Genomic DNA, 23097 nt, shown 5'->3' on the forward strand with positions numbered 1-23097 from the left:
CTCGGCGATAGGATAGCGTTATGGCGCTCGGGATCGGATGTGAATAACTTCCATTCAGAAATTTTGTTCCACCACTCGATAGCACTCCGCCCGAGAACAATAGTAGCCAGCCGGGACAGTCCTTATTAAGCAGTCAGCATAATGAAACGCACATAAATCACATATTTATTATTTCATCCCGCATCGAAACGATCGCCACTAATGTGCCTGCCCCGTTTGCTAACCTCGCTCGCTTCCACTCTTGCAGGAGCTCGACTATGGGACGATCATGTGCTGGGCGGACAACGTGGTTGGCCAGCAGAAGGAACCGTGCGTGTTTCATCTGATTGCGGCCGGGAAGCCCGAGATGCCGTACAACTGCTCGCTCGTCAACCAAACGTCCGAGTCGCTGGAGGTCGACTGTGCCGAAGGTAATTATTTCACCATCATTTGTTTATCTCATCAGCTCCAGTTTATCACGCACCCATGCCCCGATGCGCTCGCTTCCCATTAGCTGGGCCAGTCTGTCTCGACAAACAATGGATTAACTGTACGCCGTAAGTTGTCTGTCCTTGTTACGGTAAGAGGACGAAGCATTCTACGGATTGCCTGGAATGACAATTCATCGCAAGGAATGTGTTTTTGCAACCCCCAGACGGTGTCCATCCCTCGGCACACCGTCACTTTCATGTTCGATGGTACCGGCTTAATACGGACACACACTGTTACCATCAATCGTAACACACATCAATCAGTAAGATGATGGTCGCGTTGATGATGATCATGGCAGCAATGTTTTACATTGATTCGTTTATTTTGCATCGATAAACGGGCAGTGGAGAGGAAAGCATTAAATTATGTTGCAATGCCTATGTATAATTGACACGCAGTGACACGTGACACGTAAATGGATTGTAACAACTGAAAATTACACCCGTGTTATATGGAAATGCTTGTGATAACGACGGGGCTTTCGGCGGATGTTTCGAATAACTCTGGTTGACCGTATCTCATACAATCGGTGGAATATTGATATAGTCGATTTCCATTTGGTTCCATTGAATTTATACGATTATACTAAGCTGAATTTAGTAGAAAATACTTGGCATCAAGGGATCATTTGACTTACTGTCAAGAAACCCTGTATTAAATCAAATCATCATCAACATTCTTAAGAAAAAGGCTATCAATTTCGATTACGGCTGTTTGAATATTCGAGGTCATAAGGGGCAGTTTCTTCAGACTACCACAATTTTGTTGCTTCAGTTTTAACTTGTAGTTTATTTTCTATACCAATGATATTGATACATATTGGCTAATTGGTGGATAATTGTGATGTGCTTTTCATGATTGTGCCTCTTTACATGTATACCTTAGCATACCAGAAAACGTAAATCCTGTCAGCTTATTAGGGTCCTGTAGTACTCGCTTTGCAGGACGACAATTTCAATTTTATACTTAAGGATCCTCTTCAAACATGATATCGGTTTTAGCTTTTATAACATAGCATCCGACGCTTAAGTGTTGGTCCACCAGACAAGTATTTTAATGAGAGTCGAATCTATTTTGTAGAAGACATACTAATATTGCCGGCAATGAAAAGTGCCGTTCTCATGGAAATTTGAAAAAAAATTGTTGCTAAATTTCATTTCAGTATGGTAACTCCAATTTATTGATTTTAAGCCATGTAATATGCATCCACTGGGTAATTCCTGTAATTTCCTCAATTAAAACATCGCATTAACGCGTGTTTTCTCTTTGGGCGATGGCAAACATCAAACTCTTCGTATGTTTTTATTTTGTTGGGATCGCTTTAACGATCCCTCTGAGTACCGCAAGTTCCACGAAACAGGGAGTTACTGATAGTTCACCCCCATGCTTATCCAACGCGGTATCATGTTTCACTCAACATATTCCACCACAAATAATGGCATTATGTCGAAATGAAAGCTACCCAGTTTTTATGCTTCCAAGGTCGTGTGGGAAATTAACTTCAATCAATACGGCTCTCCACTGGTAAGGGCACACCAACACACACTTTCGCCATTAGCTCATGTTACGTTCGCATTACCCCATCTAGAGGTTGCCAAAAAAAACCCTCACGTTTGCCCGTTCGTCCTGCCAAAAGGTGCGACACACGCAATCCATTCGAATCTGAAGGACACATGAAAAGAAAGTCACCCTTTTTTTCTTCCTCTTCTTTGAATCAAACCCTGACCGTGGAACGCCATGATGGGGCTTTTTGTTGCCCGTTTATCCAGAGGGCTCGAGGCTCAACAAATAACCGAAAGTCGTAGTATCCCAAAGTGTTGAAGTGCTGCCCACCCGGTACCAAGCAGCAATTACGAACGCCGAAGTGGCCGAAACGTACGGTGAATGTTTCGCACGCAACGACACACCAAACACCCCGGAAGGTCCTTCCGACGGCTTCCCGATCCACGAGCGGGCGATAACGAGTGCCCGCATATTACCCTTCGGATTGGTGGTGGACTCACCAAACATTAGCATGTTGGGCTTCTCTCGCTGGGGCATGAAATTAGATTTTCGCTTGTAATCGGAACGTGGCAATAGTCGACGGCATCTTACCGGCGTTGTGTATTGGAAGGGAGAGTATAAACCGCGAGAGAGAGAGAGCGAGAGAGAAAGGGTGACCAGGACTGTAAAGTGCGGGCAAATTCTTAGTCACCAAAGCTTCACCTTTATTTACCCCGGGGTACAACAGAACGTGCCATGCCTCGGTGCGTTCCCATTACCACTGAATCCATCCATCACGGCGAATGTCGATAGCGAGGAATTAACACCCTTTTTCCCAGAGAACTCTTTCCCGTTTTTATGGTCCTTTGGGTCGTGTCCCATCGTTTCCCCCGTATGTGCCCGTGGTACACGCACCTAACTGTAGCCTTTCAAAATGACCCAATAAAACGCTGAAACGTTCTTCGCCGTGCAGAAAGAATCGAATACTGACCATTTCGAGCTGGCCACTATTGGCCATGTATTGTTGCAGGTGCCTAATGGTGCAATAAAACCGATTCCCTCGATTGATTACCATGGCACGATGCCCTCGGGGAAAGTATCCGAAGAGAGAGAGAGAGAGAAAGAGAGGGAGGTTTAGCGGAAAATTTCTTCGCATACTTCTGCATATTGACCGGTTGCGTGGAGCATGGAGGGTGCGATCGGCGCACACATTAGCTTCCGGTAATTGCTGTTGCTGCCGGTGTAAACATGGCCGGGAATAAATGCCAAACGTTTCACTCCATTACGCGTGCGTTCTTTGCACGATGAGCGATGGTAAGGCTCGATAATAGTTGTGGAATCTTGCCCCAAGGGTAATTATTCTCTGAAGTAATGTTGCATATTTTCAAGTAACCTCACACCGAGAGAACCTTGCATTTTAGTGGTAGGTCCAACATGCACTGTCGGTTCGGTACGCGGTTTTTCTAAGCGTTATTATAAAATTGCGAAGTATATGAGTAAGCTAAGTAGAGTATTGTAAGCCTCTTTTAAGCTTTCAAACCGTCTACTTCACATAATGAGCATATTCGTACTTCAGAGGTTCTACTGGAGTGAATAGCAAAGGTTGTTTTTGATGAGATTTGAGCTGATCCTGCCGCGTGAAAGACCGGACCGGATCAGATGACCTTGCTAGCTCAGAGGTCTCAGAAGTTTTCTCGTATAAGAGATATCGTAAAAGGAGACACGGGTAAGACGCTTCGTAGTGGGGCAAAAACCAAAAAAAATCCTAATAGTTGGATAGTCTACTCCTCACTCGGCTCCTCAGGGAGGCGGTTTAGATAAGAATTGATTCCCAGTCCTGCCGTTTATAGAGCTGGGTCGTTAGTAACCCTCCAAAAATATTCTAAAAATGATGTAAAGCAGCCATTCCCAATATAAATGTTTTTTTTAATACTCAATTTTTTATGAATTGCTTACTAACAGTAACGCATTTAATCATTAATTAAATTGATCATTTTGTTCTTAACAACAAAACCTTTTCATCGTAATAAAAAGCGCTCCAATGCTTGTTAAACGCAACCAACAAAGAGGTCTTTAAAATCCATCTTTTTTAAGGCAATTCCTTCGTTTTAAATGTCACGTCCAATGGGCAAACCAAAATGAGAAAAATGCTTAAAAAAACCCCCTATACCTGTCGGATATTCACACACTGCTTGCTAAATTAAATTTTCACATTCCTTATCAGCTGTGGGCAGGAGGTGGGAGTGAGCGAAGCTACGGGTCGCTCTACCCTGCGGGCATGAAACACACTAGAAAAACCAACGAAACCGAACCTTTACGTGCGGTGCCTCGAAAGTAAAGAGTACAAGGATGCTGCTCCAACTGCAACCCACATAAACTCTACTCCTGACGTTTCGCAAATACCATTACCGACTTTAGTATCCGGGCCAACCCGCTATACGTCCACCGTGCACACCGTAAACTGTGTCACACGGACGCCGAAAGGGTGGGGCAGATGGTTTGAGGTTGCCGAAAACCGGTAAGAAACAAACAGTTACTCACACACACACACCCTGTGAAAAGCATAGCCTGCGAAACCTCAACCCAGGTAAATGATGGCGGCACATCATTAAAGTGGTTCAAAGTTCTTGCTGCTGCTGCTGCTCCAAGAATGCTGGTCTTGTTGGTGTACCTGAACCACCTGAACTTTGCACCCGCAAACGAGTCAAAGAAGTCGAATGAATGGAGTGAGCAATCCTTAAGAGGTCTCCGACTTGATATTTGTCTTCTGCCGTCCCTAGGGTTGTTCCGATCCTGTGTCGCTTCCCAGTACTGCTCGGAAGGAGAACGTTTCTGCTTTGCTTGCTCCCTACCAGTATTGTCACCAGAAAAAGGGTGGAGGGTTTGGGAGGGGGGGGGGGAAGAAAAAAAGCAAACAAGCCACTAAACGAAGAACTATGGCACATCCAAAGTGCACCGACACCGCTGTACGAATATCTCATTCAAACGTCGCATCTCGTGACAGTTTTAATTTACTGTAAAGTCATCGAATTACCACAAACTTCCAGACACATTCCTCCATCGACCCTTGCACCTACCAACGGCCAACGATAAACAGGGAGAAACGTTCCCTCTGAAAAAGAGTGAGAGCATCTCATCAGGTTGTTTGCAGGTTTGTTTTGTTAGTCCCAGGAATTCAACAAATAAAATTAACGTCCACAGCACCACCCGGGTACCTTCTTCGTGCGCTTCTTGCACATTCGAGAGTTGCATCAATCCCTTACGCGACGACGGCCATCTTGCTTGTTGCGATAGCGAGTAGCATCTTCAATCGCTACAATGCAAGCAGCTTTCTCCCAGTGTAAACGATGTGCTTACCATGGTTGGTTGGTTTAATTTTGCTTTACGAAAACGAAAAGCAAAACCGGTGAAAACAGACAATGGCGTAAAGTGAATGAAAATAGCAAACAATTCACTAGGGAAAGGTTTGGAGTAAGGCATTAAGGATTCCCTTTTCCATTTATATCTATGATGATGTGTACGCCGTTAAAGGATGTTCCTTTATTGGAGATGCATCGAGCAAAAGAAACTGTAAAGAAATTTAAAAGCTATATATAATAAATAATATAAATTGTCGTCATTTTATGTACCCTTGGGCAAATGCACATGTAACAAATGTAACAAAACCAACGAACAGGGAAATGAGCTTAAATTCACTTCAGACTTAAGCCTTCCTTTTTCATGTTTAAGCATCATCAAAAAGCAGTAATGCTCACTAAAGCATATTTTTGTACGGTACTTTTAACTTACAGTTTGCAACTTTTTGCTTCAAATGTATATCCGATACACTGTTTTCATATTCGATGCTTTCACCTATAATGCTGTCAGTTTCGTTTACACTAAACACTCGGCAAATGAAACCACTTGAACGATGGAACAATGTGTAGGTAAAAACAAAAGTAATACTATAAAACCCTGCAACCTTGTCGCACAGTTAAACCACCCCTAAAAAACAAATGCATTTTTTGCACGTTTGATTCCACTTAAGCAAAAACCAAACCTAACCTCTGTTCATTGTAACAAAATGGAACTCAATCGCCCATTAGGCGGGTTGCGACAACATTGTGACAGATACAGTCACAATAATCCGCCATCCATAGCCACACAAAACAAAAAACAAATCCTGCCACACAGCTGTGACAATTATCTGGGAAGGTTGGAAAAGTTTAATGGCTGCAGGAAATGGCACAAAAAAAAACTAGCATCAACTAGATGTGGTTTTGCTCCACACTGATACCCCTAAAGTCATCGGAGCAAATTGATATGTTGCCGAGCATTGTACTACAAACAGACAGCTGCTCACAAAAAGTTGACAAACAAAGCTGGACGTTTGTTCTGCTTCATTCTAGTTTGAATTTAATAATGTGAAACTTCTCTTGGATTTCGAGAACCACTCAAAGCGGTCTTCCAAAAATAATAATTCTGGTAAATTGACATTAGGACACACGTGCCAGGAAACATTGCGCTATTGAATGACATTTTTCCCTGTACTTCCATTTCAATAATTGAATATTCACATAAAGCTGAATGAAAAGAGTTTTAAGTAAAAAGCTTGCAACTGCATCGACAAGTGTAGATGGAAATATAACGCTGCATAAGAATTGGTTTTATTTATTCCACGCCCCCTTGTTTTCCAGGATTTGATGGCGGGCAGCGGCAGTGGTTTGTGATGGAAATCTACGACCAGCAGACGCACGTCCTGCTCGCTAACGTGTCCTCCAAACTGCCAATCTTCACCGTTAACGGGCTGGATGCCGGGCTGCTGCTGAAGATCGTCATCTATGCCACGAACATGCGCGGCCGCAGTGAACCGATCCTGCTGCAGGCATACACATTGAAAGCGGCGGAAAAGCAAACAGGTAGGCTACCCACCTTCTAATTAATGCATTTATTTACATTGGATCGTAGTAAAAACGAACGTCAGCCATTTACAAGCGCTTTCGCTACGAAACGCAATTTATGATGCAATTCATGCATCGGAAGATCGGTTAATATGTAAGTGAATTGCATACCCATTGGGAACAGAAACGTGGAGCACAAGGTTGATTGTATTATATCATTAGTGAAAACAAACGAACTGTTAAAAGGTAAACTTTCGTATAGTTTTGGTAAATTATAAAATTGATAACAAAGTGTCGCAAAATTACTTTATTGCAATATAAAAATTCCTATTTTTTAAATACAACTCAGTTCTACCAATCGTACTCCTGTGTGCTCTATTGCACCTGCAAGTCGATACTTCAACAGACAAATCAAACGAAAACTTGTTCCTTTTTCATCAAACAGTACGCTCTCTGTGAATGGAACAGCGTAAGCACATCACTCGTTGAGCAAAACTCCATCGGCGAATCTTTCGTCCCTCACTTCCATCACCACCACCATTTCGAATGTGTTGTGCATAATTTATACCGCACCAAACCCGTTGATGAAAGAGTGGAGTTTTAGATTCACCCGCCACGGGTTGGTTTTTGGGAGAAATTTGCTTGCATTCGATGGCCCCGCGGCCATGAAATTCCAGTCAGTGAGTGCTTCTGGTGTGCCGGTAGGTTGCTGTTAAAATCTAATTATCTTAAGTGGCCCGGATGTCATTTGAGTTTTCCTATCTTTTGTGTAAACTCGTTATGAAGGTCGTTGCCGAGGTCACTTCGTTACTGGCACGATCGCACGGCTTAATTGTGCACTGCATCCTGCGATGCTGAAAGGTGAACGGATCCGTAGACATCCTGTTCAGCGTAAATGGTACTTTACAAAACTTCCCGCTTACAAAACGTAATTCTTCGCTGCAGCTGCAAGCCGAACCAGTCTTTTCCTCAATTACCATTACTTCTTGACCGATTGTGGAAGTACGTGTGTGTTGGGAAAGAAAGAACTTCGAAGTGATCCAACCAGACAGACATCCGACTCGTTAACACATTCACACCAATATGAGTTGTGATTGTGCCGGAAAGAAATTAAAAGTGGATGAATGCTACTGCCAGAAATTGAGAGCATTCGTTGCGATAAGGTAGAAGGAGCCATAGTGGCTACGAGTATGCTCGTATGTTTTCTGTCTTTGCCACTAATGAAGGTGCTACAAAAGCTGTTTAATCTTAATTATTACCATTATACTATATTAGCTTTAATCCGTCGGGTTGCTTTAAAACGGTTTAAATTTGAAACCCCAAGTCCTGCTTTTCCAAGGTATTTCACATCAGTTAGTTCGGAGTTCCGTGGTTCCGATGATTCCATGCTCATTTATTCTTTAATTCCAACGGTATGTGGTGTCGGGAAGCGGCGTCATTCACGCCAATTGTTTGGAAGCTTTGAAGCCAATCTGCTACCTTCTAACTTCAACTGCAAACACCCGTTTAGTGTTCGTTTACCATGGACAATGGTGCTGAAAGGTAGATTATTGCTTAAGCTAGGTCGGTAAATAATCTACCTCTATTGTTCAATCGGGCAAACAGAGTGTTTTAGTCAGCAAATAAAACCGCAAAGTTAAGGTGAAGCAATGTGCATAGTTTGAAGGGTAGCGATCGTACCCAGGGGGACAATTCTTTCGTTGTCGTACATTTCAATTTCTGGCTTAGGGAAGTAACTCTTAGTATACAAAGTCAACTGCGATATGTTTAACATGAACACTGATCAATTATGTAATATATCACCATGATGTTTTCAAATGATCCTTGAATAAAACTTTAGTGTCACAAGTAATAAAAGAAATGTCAAGTTCTTCTCGATATTAAAAAACGTATATTCAATTGAAATCCTCTATTGTGTTGGCCTGTTCTTTTAAAGAGCACGTCGTCGTGACATGGCCCGATCAACATTAGATCTCCAGGACACTCGATCCCTGGCTGCAGCTTCCCATCCATGTAGGCACCCGATCTCCGACAGGTTTACCTTCACCTGATCCAGCCAACGAACTCGCTGTGCACCCCGATGCCTCGTGCCGAACTTGAGGTCGCTGACGAATACCTTCTTGGCGGGGCATTAGTCCGGCATCCTCATAACATGCCCCAGCCATCCTCCGCTCGGATGGTCCAAGACTCGTGGCCATATAGGACCACCGGGCGAATCAGTGTGCGATATATCTCACATTTCGTGCGGTCTCGAAGTCTTCTGGATCTCAGCAGACGGTGAAGGCCGTAGTAGGCACAATCCCTGAACGTATTTTGCTGCTGACATCGTTATCCGAAGTTATGATAACAGGTTGGCTGATAAGTCCCCGGTCTGACACATAGAATGCGCCGCTAGTATTAAATGCATATGCATATTTTTATATAGCACCAACCTTCAAATGATTCGTGTCAAAATTTGACGTCTGTATGTCAATTAGTTTGTGAGACAGAGCGTCTTTTGTCAAGCAACTTTTGGTTGCTTGACGAACGAAAAAAGAACGAAGAAGAAAAAAGTGTTGCTCCACCAAGACAACGCACCGTGCCACAAGTCATTAAGAACGATGGCAAAAATTCATGAATTGGGCTTCGAATTGCTTCCCCACCCACCGTATTCTCCAGATCTGGCCCCCAGCGACTTTTCCCAAGATAGCAGAACTCCTCTACTACCTCGATGTTGTCGCCGTCGACTAACACGCTGCTTCCCAGTCGGGCTCTGTCACGATCAGAGCTTTCGGCAAGCAGATATTTCGTCTTCGTCGCATTGATCATCAATCCAATTCCTGCTGCTTCACGTTTCAGTTGGGTGTACGCCTCACACATCTTCGCTGTCGTCTTGCCAACGATGTCAATGTCATCCGCGAAACCAAGAAATTGAAGAGACCGGTAGAGAATCGTGCCACGGATATCGTTGTCTAGCCCCGCGTTTCGTATGATACCTTCCAAGGCTATATTGAACAGTAGACAGGAGAGTCCGATCTATCAGAAAATAGATTAATCGATTGTATTTACGAACTTTGCAAGAATTTAATACATTTCGAAAAAGAGTTCATAATTATCCCTTCAATAAAAAAAACCCTTAAACAGTCTAAAGTTGTACAAGGACCGTACAGAGCCACAATTTCCCAACATCAAGTTGAAGGAGCATTTGTAGCCCACACAAGAACGGTCTGTTCGTTTGTTCGATTAAATGTGGTGTGATTTCGTTCACTAGATCTCTTGTCACTGAGTCTGATTTGTTAGGCCCCCTATCCCCTCTGCCTGAAGACCATGATAGTGTTGTTGGGTTCAATCTTCCCTGAAATACATAGCTATTGTCATGTCTCCTCGAGGCTTAACCGCTTAAGCTATAAACTCCCTTCTCGTTGCCCTCCTCATAGATCTCTTCTGTATAGCCCACTATATCCGACTGTTGAAGAGCACTATCGGTCTTCAGCAACAACTTCGGCTACAATTTCTCTCTGTTCCGCTTTCAAGGTCGTCTCCGTGAATCTTCCACCTTTTCCTCATAACTCTAAACCGCCTCTTAAACTACTCTTGGAAGACTTTGTCTTTTTATAAAAGCCACAAGTCAACAACTATAAACATAAACAAAGATGATGATAGGACTACCTACTGTACCAACAAGCCCTCTATTCTAAGAATAAAAAATGTACTATAGCACCCTTCATTGCAAACATTGTGATCACAACATTGTTTTATTTACTCTGTTTTGTCGCTCCCGCGTTGACCAAAGTTGCTGCTAGTTGGTGAAAACGCCGATGCTAGAAAACTAAACCAACCTCCCAGCTACGCAATGCCATGCGAGGCGAGGCATGAGGCAAAAATGACAATCCTTCCCCACAGCAACCAGGTTCATAATAATATTGAAACCACCGATCAAACATTGAAACAAACATCCTACCCGTGACATGCTTGGAAAAAACATACATCAAATCCAACTCTCCACCTACTTCAACCGGGCTTTATTTTGACCTCATTAAGCCGAGGGTTGTTTTTTTTTTCAACATATACACTCGTTCACAAACATACACACATGCATGCATAGTTCCCATTGAGAGCATCATTAAAATTATCATCAACCAACGGTTCCGACTGCCAGCTGGTTGGCCACTTCAAACGTGCTGCAATTGAACAGGATACACAACCAAACAGAGATCACATACACACAGACATTCACTATGTAGGCTCGTAAATAAGCAAAAAAAAAATCACATTATATCACTACCCTTTTCCAATGCCCGGAATCGCGGCGAATCGATTGCTAATCAAATAAACGGATAATTATAATTCACCAAATATGTACGCTCGCGGAGTGTGCAGCTAAAATCCACGGACACTCTACCATCCGGGACACCGAACCAAATCGGATCAATATCGATCCCTCCGGTCCCCAAAAACTCACCGCCCGTCCGGTGCGATAAGAGCGCGAACCAGTTAGTGTACTGGATTATGGGTTTCAGACGCAAACACTGTGCCAAATGTTGTAGTGTGTATATTTGTACCTGTACGAAGCCGTCATAATCCCAGCTTTTGCTACCATTCTCCCGCCATTCCCATGGAATGCACACATTCCACCCATAGAATGGCAGACCTCGCCATTCTTGCCTCGCTAAAAGGGTAGCCACCAATGAAATAGTTGTATAATCCGAATTATTTATTATTAGCAGTGTGATTAATTATTCAATACGTTGGGCAAAATAAAACGTCTCACATCGGAAGACTCTTCCGCTCCCGCTCGGTCAACCGTCGTTCTCGCCCTTCATTACCCAACGTACACGGGTGCTACGGAAACATGGTTCGATCGTGTTTCGGAGGGTTAAATATTTTAACTTCGTTACTAAAGCACATTCACCGGTAACAACAGTTCACGGCAATCATCGTGCTGTAGTTTGAATTTGCTGTACGCACTGTTTAATTGCACCATGTCGATTGTTTCATGTTTTCTCCCGCATCATGTTTGTGTGAGTGTGGAAAAGGGTTTTTTTTTTTTTGGTTTCACCATCCTTCTGTACTCATTTTTTATTATTTCCTGCTCTTACCTGGCAAGCTTGTGTGAGTGCTTGTGTGTATGTGTGTAAGTTTGATGGAAAATCTCTTCTTTTCTTTTCGATTTTTCATCATTTTCACGCTCGCACGTGAAAAAAAAACAAAAATAACAACCCTACTGCCCTGTCGACCGTTAAGCTACGGTTAAGCTTAAGCTCGGCCAAAGAAAAATGGTAAACTCGCAACTATTACTCATAAATAATACGGCACACAATATTGCCATCCGTTCGTGGCCGTACTGCGGAATATGATTTCCGTGGCTCCCGTTCTAACGCACCATTAACACGAACCTAGCCGGCAAGGAGCGAAGGAGTACCGCGAGGAGGGGATGTGCGGATTCTACCGGATGAGGGGTAAATTATGATCCCGGAGTATGTCGAAGCGAAAGCATAATAAAGACAGGGTGGAAGAAGAAAAAAAACAACAAACCCAAACCCATCGAAACCCCACGGTACATCCGGTTTATGTATGTTATCGAACGGCTTAAGCTTCGATCGGGTCAAATGATGATGATCGAACCGAAACTGGCAAACCCGTGGTGGTACAACAACATTTTAATAGTACTAATAATGATGGCAGCCCCCACTAACGACACTTTCCCCAACCCTAAGCCCTGCGAAATTTATTGAAAATTAATCAGATTACCCATTGGAACAATCGCAATAATGCGGCAATATTGCGTTGTGCGTCCATTTAACGCTGATGGAAAAGCGAACGGGCCTGACTGTCAGTTTAATGAGGCACAAACTATTTCCAAACAAAAAAAAAAAAGAATCACTAACAATCCGACAATCATGCTGGGAGCGTATGAAGCGCGAGGGTGCATCTGATGTGCAAATCCCTTATCACAGACAAGCAAACTCCGATAAGGGTCGTTTGTTTTCCTGGTTTACCGCAAGTTCGTACCAGCGCCACTCGGTCGGGCTTCTGATTTAATGCAACAAACGTAGAGATTAATAAATTTATCGTCGCACGCTTATCGACGTTCCCCGACGAATGGGCGCGTGTAGTAAGGGATTTCGGTACAACAGTTTTATCAACCGTTCAGATCCAAATGTCGATGGTTATGAGCCTACCGGGGGATGGTTTGCTGTGCGTTTGGTTGATAGAAGTACTTGCGTGCATTTGGGATATTGTGCAGCACTGTTTAAGTGATTTTATCATAATTTCCATGAATATTTTAGACGATTCAGGTTTGATGATACGATCTAACAGGAAAACTGATAATTGTTTGGCCTATGATAGTATAACACATTTTTTTTAATCTTGTTATACCTTTTTGAAGCGGTATTTGTCCTTTGCCTCAAAATAGGCCTCTGTTTCGACGATCACCTATTCATCCGACTCAAAAATGCTTTCCAGCGAACATCGTTTTGAGATCGGAGAAAGGAATATCTCGCTGAGAGCCAGATCGGTGGAATACACTGAACGGGGAAGCAATTCGTAGACCAATTCATGAATTTTTGCTATTGTTTTCACTGATTTGTGGCACGATTGGTTGTCTTGATGAAACAATTGTTTTTTTTTTCAAATTTGGCCGTTTTTCAGCAATTTCATCCTTCAAACGCTCCAAAAACTTGATTAAATAGTTACTGTTAATGGTTTTTCCTTTCTCAAAATAGTCGATGAAGATTATTCCTTGCGAGTCGCTAAAAAACTGACGCCATAACCTTGGCAACTGATCGTTGCCTTTTCCCCGCTTTGGAGTGGATTCATTGTGTACAGCCCACTCGATGGACTGTCTATTGGATTTCCCTCCACTCGTTGTTGTATTTGGTCAAATGTGAGCTCGCGCGGCAACCATTTTGCACAGAGCTTTCTCATATCCAAATACTTATGAACGATAAGTCCAACACGTTCCTTTGATATCTTTAGGGTGTCAGCGATCTCGATCAAACTCCATATTACGGTTGATTTTATAAATTTTGTGGATATCTTCATGTTTATGTCGGTAACTACCTCTGTTTTCGTTGTCCTCAGCGCTCATTCCACCACGTTTAAATTAAGAACACCAATATTTGATGGATGATTATGATAAAACAGTAGCCAAAAACTCTTCATCAAGCCATTTTTTGGCTTCGACTTTATTTTTTCGCTTCAAAAAGCAATACTTAATCCTCACGAGAAATTCCTTCTTTTCTATGAATAATCAAAACACAAAGGAGTGCCACACAAAATGCTCTAAATCATTAAGTTATTGCCCGAATGCAGTAAAATTTTGAAAGAAATCGTTCCAAGGTTGAAACAAACGAAACATTAGATGGATTAACATATACGAGGGCGATCTCGGTGGCAGACCGAACAAATTATCAGCCGACCTGTTATTATAGCACATTTCTCTTTAGCATAGACACTGGCAATGTAATGAGAAGGTTAGAAATTGTACTACTTTTATAATTTTTTTTTAATTTGAACGCTCTGTTAAGCGATAGCCCCGTTGCCTTGTGAATTGCAGCGAGGTCATTGTATTTCCACTCAAAATTCACAGCATTTTTTCCGTAAAATCCAAGTTTTCCTTCGCCTAGCTTGGATTTTTAGTCCAATTACAGATTTAAACATTTTTAATTCTGTTCATTTAAAATTCGCGCTGATTAATCATCTGTACTCACTGCGTGGAAAAAAAATATATTTAATCCCCGGTTTGTTAACCTTTCAATTATTTAATACTAAAGTTTCACTAACCGCTTCAAAAGAACCACTGAATGCTCAATCGAATAAATAATCATCATTATTTTATTTTAGTAACAGCTTCTACCACCGTAAACTAAAACCATCGGCCTCGTTAAGGGTTTGCAAATTACTGCTTCCATTTGTATTTTGTCCTGTCACTAATACTCACACACTTCTAACCCACGATCAAAACTCTAACAGACACCAGCGCACACTTCTGCCTCACTACAATCAATTTCGATGCCGTAAATGCTGCGTTTAGCACAAAACGAAAAGCATCTTCCATCCATAAGCTTGTGCCCATAAAATTTATATTCACTCGCGCGCTGAATTAGGTGCAAATTTAGTAGAGTATTTTTTTAATGACCAACCCGCTTTTCCGATCGTTTGGGCAGACGAACGGTGAGAAAAAAAAACCCACACCTCCAGGACGGTCCCACCTTTGCGCAGGAACACCAAAGCGTAAAGGCGATTTTATATATCTGTTGTTGCGGAATGCAAGTGTTTTTTTTATTTCAACCATTTCTCGATGAACCGAATAAAACCATTCAACAGAACCGTTTGAAACCATTGAACATAAGCGCGTTCGAATGAAAAAAAAAAAAAGACAAACGATAAAGCTTTTCCGCTACCACCGAAAAAATAAAAATAAAAAACAGTTCAATAAACGCCGCGGATGACACGGTTCCGATAACGAATGAGAGACACCGGGGGTAAAAAAAATAGAACCAGCTGGAATGAATGTGAAGGGACAAAACGATTCCACCGAAGCAATGGAAACGGGAATGCAGGAGAAAACGAAACGATAAAACGACAAACGGATAACGATCCGTTATTGGGGAAGTTAAAATTTTATTTCATTTATCGTTCTCACTTCTACGCGGAATGCGAAATATGGATCAATTTTAAAAACGGCCGCACGCTCTTTTGCTTGCCCCATTTCGGGACTAGTAATGCACGCCCGCCTCCCCCCACGGGATAGCAAACAATGGGAATTGTGATGAAAAATAAAAGCAAACACAAATAGACACACAGACAAGCAGGGGAAAGCTTGCTCGCCCCTGCTTATATTATATGCTCCCCAAGGATCGAGAGTCTCGTGCATGGAGAAAAAACGTAAAATCAACAACAATCAATTCTTCCCGATTTTAGCTAAAGTCTCTGCGGAGCTTTCACTGCTCGCAGTGTTTGAGAGTCCCAAAATAACGTTGTTAGTTCCCAACCGGTGTCAGAATTTGTTTCTCGCGAGCTAGGAAACACGAGCCGTACCCCTTGAATGATGATGCATGGTCGGTCGGGCAGATGCCACTCCTGGTTGCGCGTAAAATATTCGCACAACTTCCTTCCGTTTGCTTTGCCGGAAAGGTGGCCTTTGCTACGTAGCAGTTGCCTGCTCGAAACGTGCGAAAGTCAGATTCGAGAGTCTTTTGCTTCACAAACACCCGAGCATTATTAGCTTTTATAGTCTTACAAATGTGCAAATGTGTATTTTTATGTTTACGAGTGGAGTAATTTATTTTTACGATTTTCTCGCCGCCAATCCCCTATCTACACCTACCAGCAAACCACGCTGATGAGTCGACCCGCCCCAAACCGAGTGGTGTTACAGTTATTTTTCCTCCATACGGATCGGATTCCACCGTTGGTTCTATTTTGGTTTTCTACTATGAAACAAATGTTAGCTGTATGGCAGGCAACGGAAAAAAGGCACGATATAGAACCATAACATCATCGAAGGGCAAACCCTGGAGCATTGACAAGCGAAAGCCTCCCGAAAAAAAAGGCTCCACCCATCTTCCAAGGATCATCAGGGGGAACATTGGCATAAAAATCTGGACAGAAAATAACCACCCGCCTGTCCAAATGGGATAGCGTTGGGACCAAACGTTTTCTGCACCGAACAGAAAATCACAATCGCTGCCACACTGCCAAAGGCAAATTAATGGTGTTTTATGTCTCACCATTTAGCCGATGATAATACTAATGGCATAATTGCAGGGTGCAAAAAAAAATACACCGCCCCAATAGCACAGCACCAACACCAGGGTTAAAGTAAAAACAAAAATCCTCCCCCAAAACCTCCATAACCTTGGGGCCACTGTTGCCTGCGCCTTTCGTTCAAGCTCATTTACTTTTGCATCAGTCGCAGATGAGCGTTCCCCACCAAACGATGGGGGATCTACACTTTTATTCTTCCACCATTTTGACTGTTCAGCTAAACAGACGAGAGAAGAGGAAGGTGTAAAATGGGAAAGGAGGAGCTGGAGGAAAAAAAAGGTGCGAAAAATGGCAGCACATTAAACTCCGCTTTCCGCTGTTCTCGCTTTTCCCGCGTGGTAATGCACCAGCAAACACGAAAACACCAGTACAGATAAAGCGTTTCGAATGCTGGGATTAAACGCTAATTGGTCGGATCGAGATTGAGTGTGCTTATTAATTAATGCAGTTGAGCAGAAAATTTAATCCCATCGCACTGGTCCATCACTGTTCGTCGTAAAGTAGTTAAGTTAATAATAATGTGTTGAATATTGAAAACTGCCCAGTACGGCACGGCCGTTAGGTACCAAAGTTCTAACGGCAGTGATTATAATTTTAAGGTGGTGTATTCTAAACTCAACTTTGTAACGCAGCGCTCGAAAGTTTCTCTTACAGTAAATGATTAGAAACATCACTTACTGCAGAAACGATGCGAAGTTCTCTCAATTATTAGAATTCTCATTGATGATCACAATTCTTGCTGCTGAAGGAAATATTTTTCTCAGTTTTGTACATTTTTTCACCAGTTTAATAAGAACTCCTGGCATGTCCTTAGACAATCGTTAGGCCAAGAAGAAGAAGAATCTCTGCGTTACAAAACTACACAATTATGTAAGAAAACTGCGCTCATCTCTAATTAACAAAATATTTTCCTAAAATTCAACATATGTTACGGGACATTCTTGTTCGAGACAGTCGAGGGCAAGTGGAGAGTTTTTGCCGTTGTCAGTTTTGTTCTGTGCTTTTTTTGTTTTGGTGAAATATTCTGGTTTTGAACAAAAACCAAACAGAAGTGAAAAAACTGTGACAATTTTTCTAACCATTTTTACCATCACAATGACAAGACTGTGAAGGGGTCAAATCAACAAAATGGAGAGGGGTTTCCCAGGGTATCTCTGCCATCGATAGAACAGCTGCTTTCCATCTTCCAAGAGGTCTCATAATTATGTGCTAGGGCCCTCTAAATATCCAATAATCAAATGCTCAAACCCCTCTTAAAGGGTATAAACTCTCTAAAGGCCCTGCGAAAGCTCCTCTTGCTTGCAGCTTAGTTTGCTTACACATTGAACCGCACTTGCTTTACGTAATTTATGGACGCAGCCTAATGGCCAGAGATACTATAACTACAAGAAAAAAACCCACAATGTATTGCAAAAAGAACTACAATCGTCAAAATTAATTATGCGACATCGTTTCCGTAACTCAAAAACAAATGGCTCCCGATTGGCAACAATAATGCAAGTATTAGAGCAAAAGCTTTCGTAAAGTTTCAAGCTCTTTGTGCAACCTAGAGATATGAACAATTTTACTACCATAATACCGATTAATAATAAGAGAGCTTTTGTCAAACGTGAGAGCAAGATAATTACACGCTAATCCATTAATCAGCGTGTATAAACATTTGAATGTTAGACAATCAATTCTACGCGGTCAGTCTACATCTGTTTTGTTAATCAATAGTCAATCACTCAAAACTCCCAACTATCTCACCCATACCGTCGAGCACACTCAGTTAAAAATCATATCATAATGTTTGGCAAAATTTCAAACCCAAGCGACGTCCCAAACCTCAACCCAAACCTTAAACTCCACCCAACACCCGTTTGTGCAAACGATGATCAGAACGATCTCGTCAAACTCGCCAAATTACGTGCTCAAAGAATTTTCGTACCAACCGTACCACACTTGAAAGGTAATCGAATAAAAATCTAATTTATCGTCCAGCCATCAAACCGTACAGCGTCGGGAACGGTCGGCTGGCCCAATCATCTGAATATCCTTGCCGCAGGATACACGCGCGCTCAGTTCATCATCATGGTCCATTTCCGGGAGGTTCCCGTCCGAGCGTTTCGCGCGCATTTGACCGATGATGAATATTCATTTCACGACTACCAGAAAAATTACGACTATCGATGAGTACGTGCCACGCATCCACTGGTCGTTTGGGTAGAGGTAGAAAGAAAGAGAGCAACAAAAAAAAAACTCATCCAATGGCCACAAGCACGAGGCATGGACAGGAAATGACCACTCGTAACCACCACGCCGGGTACGGGTGCCAACGAGTAAATTGACCGCGAGCTCGTGAATCACGCTCACGACGGGGTGTGGAAGTTTGATCCATTTTTTTTCAGTTTTTCTACCACGAATCGTTCCCCGTTGTGGGCAATTTATATGAATTGAGCTTATCAACGGACCATTGAGACACAGCCACGTAGAACGGGAATGAACCTAGCACACTGTCAACCACCGTAACGTACCGTAATGGGGGAACTTCGTTTATAATAAACTCCATGAAGGGGAGGTTTGAGAACTGACGCATCAACGCAATCACCACCACCAGAGCAGTCAGTCTGCTGGAGGAGATAATCAAACGACGTTTAAATCACTGACGCTTTGCTCATATTTAATCAGGCCCCCCGAAAAAGGGTCCGTCTTTTTAACCTTTTCTGTAATGTAGCATCCCATTCAATTAACTCACCTTTTCTGTGACTAATCCATCTTGCAGCCCGGCTTGTTTGCACTTTAATTTAAAATACTAAAGAAGCAAAGGGGCTACACATAGCACCGCTAGGGAACTGGTCTGATTTTTAGGGAAAATTTTTGAAAATTTTTCTTTCCAATGCCAATCAACGCTTCTATCCTGGAAGGGAATTAAATTTAACCACACTTATGGTGCCGGTTGGCACCTTCAAAATCAGTGTGCTTGTACTGTTGTAGTCAGAGTGCTTGTGAGTGTTGGACAAAGTTATAAATAATTCTATACCGTTTTAATGCTCACACATACCACCGACACCTGATCCTGGCAGCTGGCTGGGTCCAGTGAAAAGCACCAATAGTGGTCTGAGAAGCACAGCAACCTATTCTCCGTCCCAAGCAATTTCTGGGTGTACCCAGTGTAAACAAGAACCAATTATTCGTCGGTAAGGCAGAAGCTTTTGCCTCTGATCAAACACACACCATCTACGAACCACCTGTCCCTACACTTGTGTATGTGTGTGTGTGTGTGTGTGTCGATGGGTGCGTTTTGTTTGTTGGAAAACTTTCTCATTCGTTGGAAAATATTTACTGTAATTTATCTACTATCTTCCATACATAGACACACATCACACCGCACTGCTGATTAGAGCACTAATGCGTCTTGCCCTTCAGCCGTTAGCACATGCTGTGTATGAACGGTGCAACGAAAAATCGTACCCTCTGTGCTTGATGCAAACTGGTTCTCCGTTGCACCCTAGCTACCGGTGCCATGCCAGCCACTCCAAAAACAGCGGTCAACAGTGGAGCATTATAATTACTCCATACCTAAACAGCGATAACTCATACATCTCTGGTGTAGCATTACAGTTCCATTCGAACTTACAATCGTTTGTGCGGGCGATACGAGTTGGCAGTGCTTCACAATACGGAAAAGCTGTGTGTTTGCCCTTAGATGCTCGCCATGCTCATCTTCACCACTCACCCTCGGCAGAGTAGGTGTTTGACAAACTTTTGCATTCCCGATTCTCGAAGGCTTGGTGCCTCCGGGGCAGTCCGGGAGTAAAAATAAGCAAACATTCAGCTTAATAGAAGCTTAATCACTATGCAGACTGTTTGAGTTAGCTGTTGGTAAATTTCGAAATGCAGACAGTGAGTGTCAATGTGAGGATGGCCTAGTACTAGCAAAATACATAAAAGTGCTTGATGCTCTGTTATCTCTTTCCAGCCGGTAAATTGTCTACTTTGACAAATAACAAATTAATATGTAGAGTTTTGTCTGGATCGAATCAGTGGTGGAGGTAACAGTGGCATCGGTTTTTACACAGAAGAACCGATGTTCAACACCCACAGGAATCGTTCCTCCGTAGGGAGAACTTGACTATCTTAATACGATGTTTCTGCAAGCCTAATAAGGCATTAGATGGCCGACGTGACCAAGTATTTCGTTATGCCACGAATAAGGAGACTATATGGATTATGATCGATGGACTCGATATGGAGATCGAAACTAGGTCTGTATGAGGAAGGACAGGCCTCAAAGATTTTCGGGCAGCAAACCTTCAGAAGGATCTCTGCACTTTTTCGAAACGGTCTTTGTGGATCGTAGGCGGCGGCGATCCAAACATCGACTAGTACTTCAATAGCATCCTGTCGCATCGGAGGGCCCACGCATCCTAGCTGATTAGAGTTTCGTAGGCTGCCAGAACAGAGTGACTATCACCCGCTCCTTATATGCAGAATGGACAATAGTTAACCCCCCTTACCCCAAGCCCTCCCCCCCCCCTCCCCGCTTAATTTAGCCATATAATACATCCTCACAACTTGGGTATACGGGGTTCGAATTCCCCGTATACCCAAGCTCAGATATTTGTAGAAATATGTTACCGTTCTGTACGCGCCGTGAACGTACTGAGTCGGAGTAGAGTATGGGCAGCCTATGATGTCCTTCCAGAGGAGTCGGATCCGTGCCCATATTAGTACGATGTTGCTACATAAATTGATAACAGAACTAGCACAACAAACAACTGTGCGAACAGGGCGTGTGACGAAGCAGAATGAACCACGAGCTAGCTGAGCTGTTTGGTGGTGCTGATATCCTGAAGGAAGTCAAGGCCGGTTAGAAAATGATGGCTTGGGCACGTGATGAGGATGCCGGACTCATGCATCCACTGTTGTCTGCATCAAGTGGAGTAAAACCTGTCGGAGATCGGGTGCAGTCGTAAAGAACTGACACAACCCAATAAAATACTTGCAGTATATGACGACAACTTACCTGTAAGCATGACCAAGTTAACGAACAATGTTTGTGTTTTGCTGAATTAACTTTTCCTTGCTGTAAATAATCTCGAGTCTCGTCTATCTATGTCTAATCTCGTGAATAAATCTCGTGCCCAATGCATTTTACAGTTGATTATTTTAAAATGATTTTCTGCAAAAAGATTGGTATCAGATTAGCAGTTTATGAGTACCAGCTTAAAGCATAAGAGCATAGCAACCAAAAATTTGAAACATAAATTACCAATGCACACATCTACCAACCGAAAAATAAAATAGCACCCAGCCTTCATCTGTGTGGGTGCTTGTCATCATACAAGAAGCACAAGCACATTCAACATCTCTAACCACTTCCATGTAAGCTTTCCATGTAACCAGTCGGTGTGAAGTGGGTAGGCACCCACACTCCTGTAAGCTATCTAAATATATCCGGCAAATATTTGAATTTATGGCTGAATCCGACGGCTCTCTGCCCACTCTTCTGATCGACAAAGTCAGAACACTCACTAGAAGTACCCAGTCGAATAGATATTCTGTGGCAAACCTGCAGTTCCACAAGCCGTGAAACGATGTGTAAAGCAATGGCAAGGATATGGAAATATCCGTTCACTTTATGCTTGAAACGGGTTAAAGGGACGAGCGAAAACAACATCTCATCCTGTCGTACTAGTTTCTTCTGGCACTGTTTGGTCTAGGCAGATAACACCGAACTGCATCACATCCCAATCTTACCGATCATGTAGTTCCCGATTTCAAGTGCTTGGCTTTGTTCCTTACTGTGTGCTTGCTGGAATGCTGGTGAAATAGTAAATATATCGTTCGACGAGCATGAAACTCTTGCAACAACAATACGACCTTGCTGCTTTTTCTCAAACGGATGTCCTGAACAAATTTCCCAGTCTCCGCACAGCCCATGCTCACTAGAACAATGGCTCAATTGTTGATCGAAATGGATTTGCTTCATTCGTCTCGGTTCTGTTGCCTTGTGTACCTACGTAACATGATATCATGTAACATAAAATCCTCCAAAGCAAACTCCTCCATTGCAATATCGGAGGTGCTGGCATGGTCTAACCAACTTGGCCCAGTCAAAGCATGCGGTACCGGTTATGAATTATATGCGATCTGAAATTTTAATTCGATTTGAACGATACGCCCAACACCCACACATGTCAGGTACAGATTTCAACTTCCCTGTTTCTCTCTCTCTCTTTCTCTCCTTAATCTCTAATAAACTGAAACAGGTGTAATACGGACGGAGGAAACTTCATCTACAAAAGCATCGTCAGCAGTGCGCATGGTGCAGTTTATGAACTTTATGTTTTCTACGCTGTGCAAACACTCTCCCGGTGCATTCTAAACCAGTTATGGGCAAAAAGCATTCCCAACCTTTTTGAGGGCATTCGCTCCCTTTTATCACCTCGTGTAAGCTGGATAAGCAAAACCGAAAAGCGATTGCAAAATGCAATCGGTGATCCATCAGAAAGTTTCGATCCGCTTT

The 23097-nt window shown here is 42.8% G+C and overlaps 4 protein-coding genes across 5 annotated transcripts in view; 2 read left to right on the plus strand and 2 right to left on the minus strand.

The window, feature by feature from the left end:
• Positions 1–23097, minus strand: part of LOC126556713 (mucin-5AC) — a 469299-nt gene that overhangs the window by 377660 nt on the left and 68542 nt on the right. The gene's annotated exons all lie outside the window — the stretch shown is intronic.
• Positions 1–23097, plus strand: part of LOC126559387 (histone H3.3A) — a 244656-nt gene that overhangs the window by 168109 nt on the left and 53450 nt on the right. The gene's annotated exons all lie outside the window — the stretch shown is intronic.
• The window catches only part of LOC126556958 (hemicentin-1), a 186995-nt gene that overhangs the window by 150012 nt on the left and 13886 nt on the right, over positions 1–23097 (plus strand). For both annotated transcript variants that reach the window (XM_050212538.1, XM_050212539.1), the window contains exons 12-13: positions 248–410; positions 6630–6851. In XM_050212538.1, coding sequence (XP_050068495.1) covers positions 248–410; positions 6630–6851 — 385 coding nt within the window. The remainder of the gene's footprint in view (positions 1–247; positions 411–6629; positions 6852–23097) is intronic.
• The window catches only part of LOC126557535 (uncharacterized), a 272688-nt gene that overhangs the window by 113969 nt on the left and 135622 nt on the right, over positions 1–23097 (minus strand). The window lies entirely within an intron of this gene.

Source organism: Anopheles maculipalpis, chromosome 2RL (genome assembly GCF_943734695.1).
Source record: "Anopheles maculipalpis chromosome 2RL, idAnoMacuDA_375_x, whole genome shotgun sequence".
Classification (NCBI taxonomy): Eukaryota; Metazoa; Arthropoda; class Insecta; order Diptera; family Culicidae; genus Anopheles; species Anopheles maculipalpis.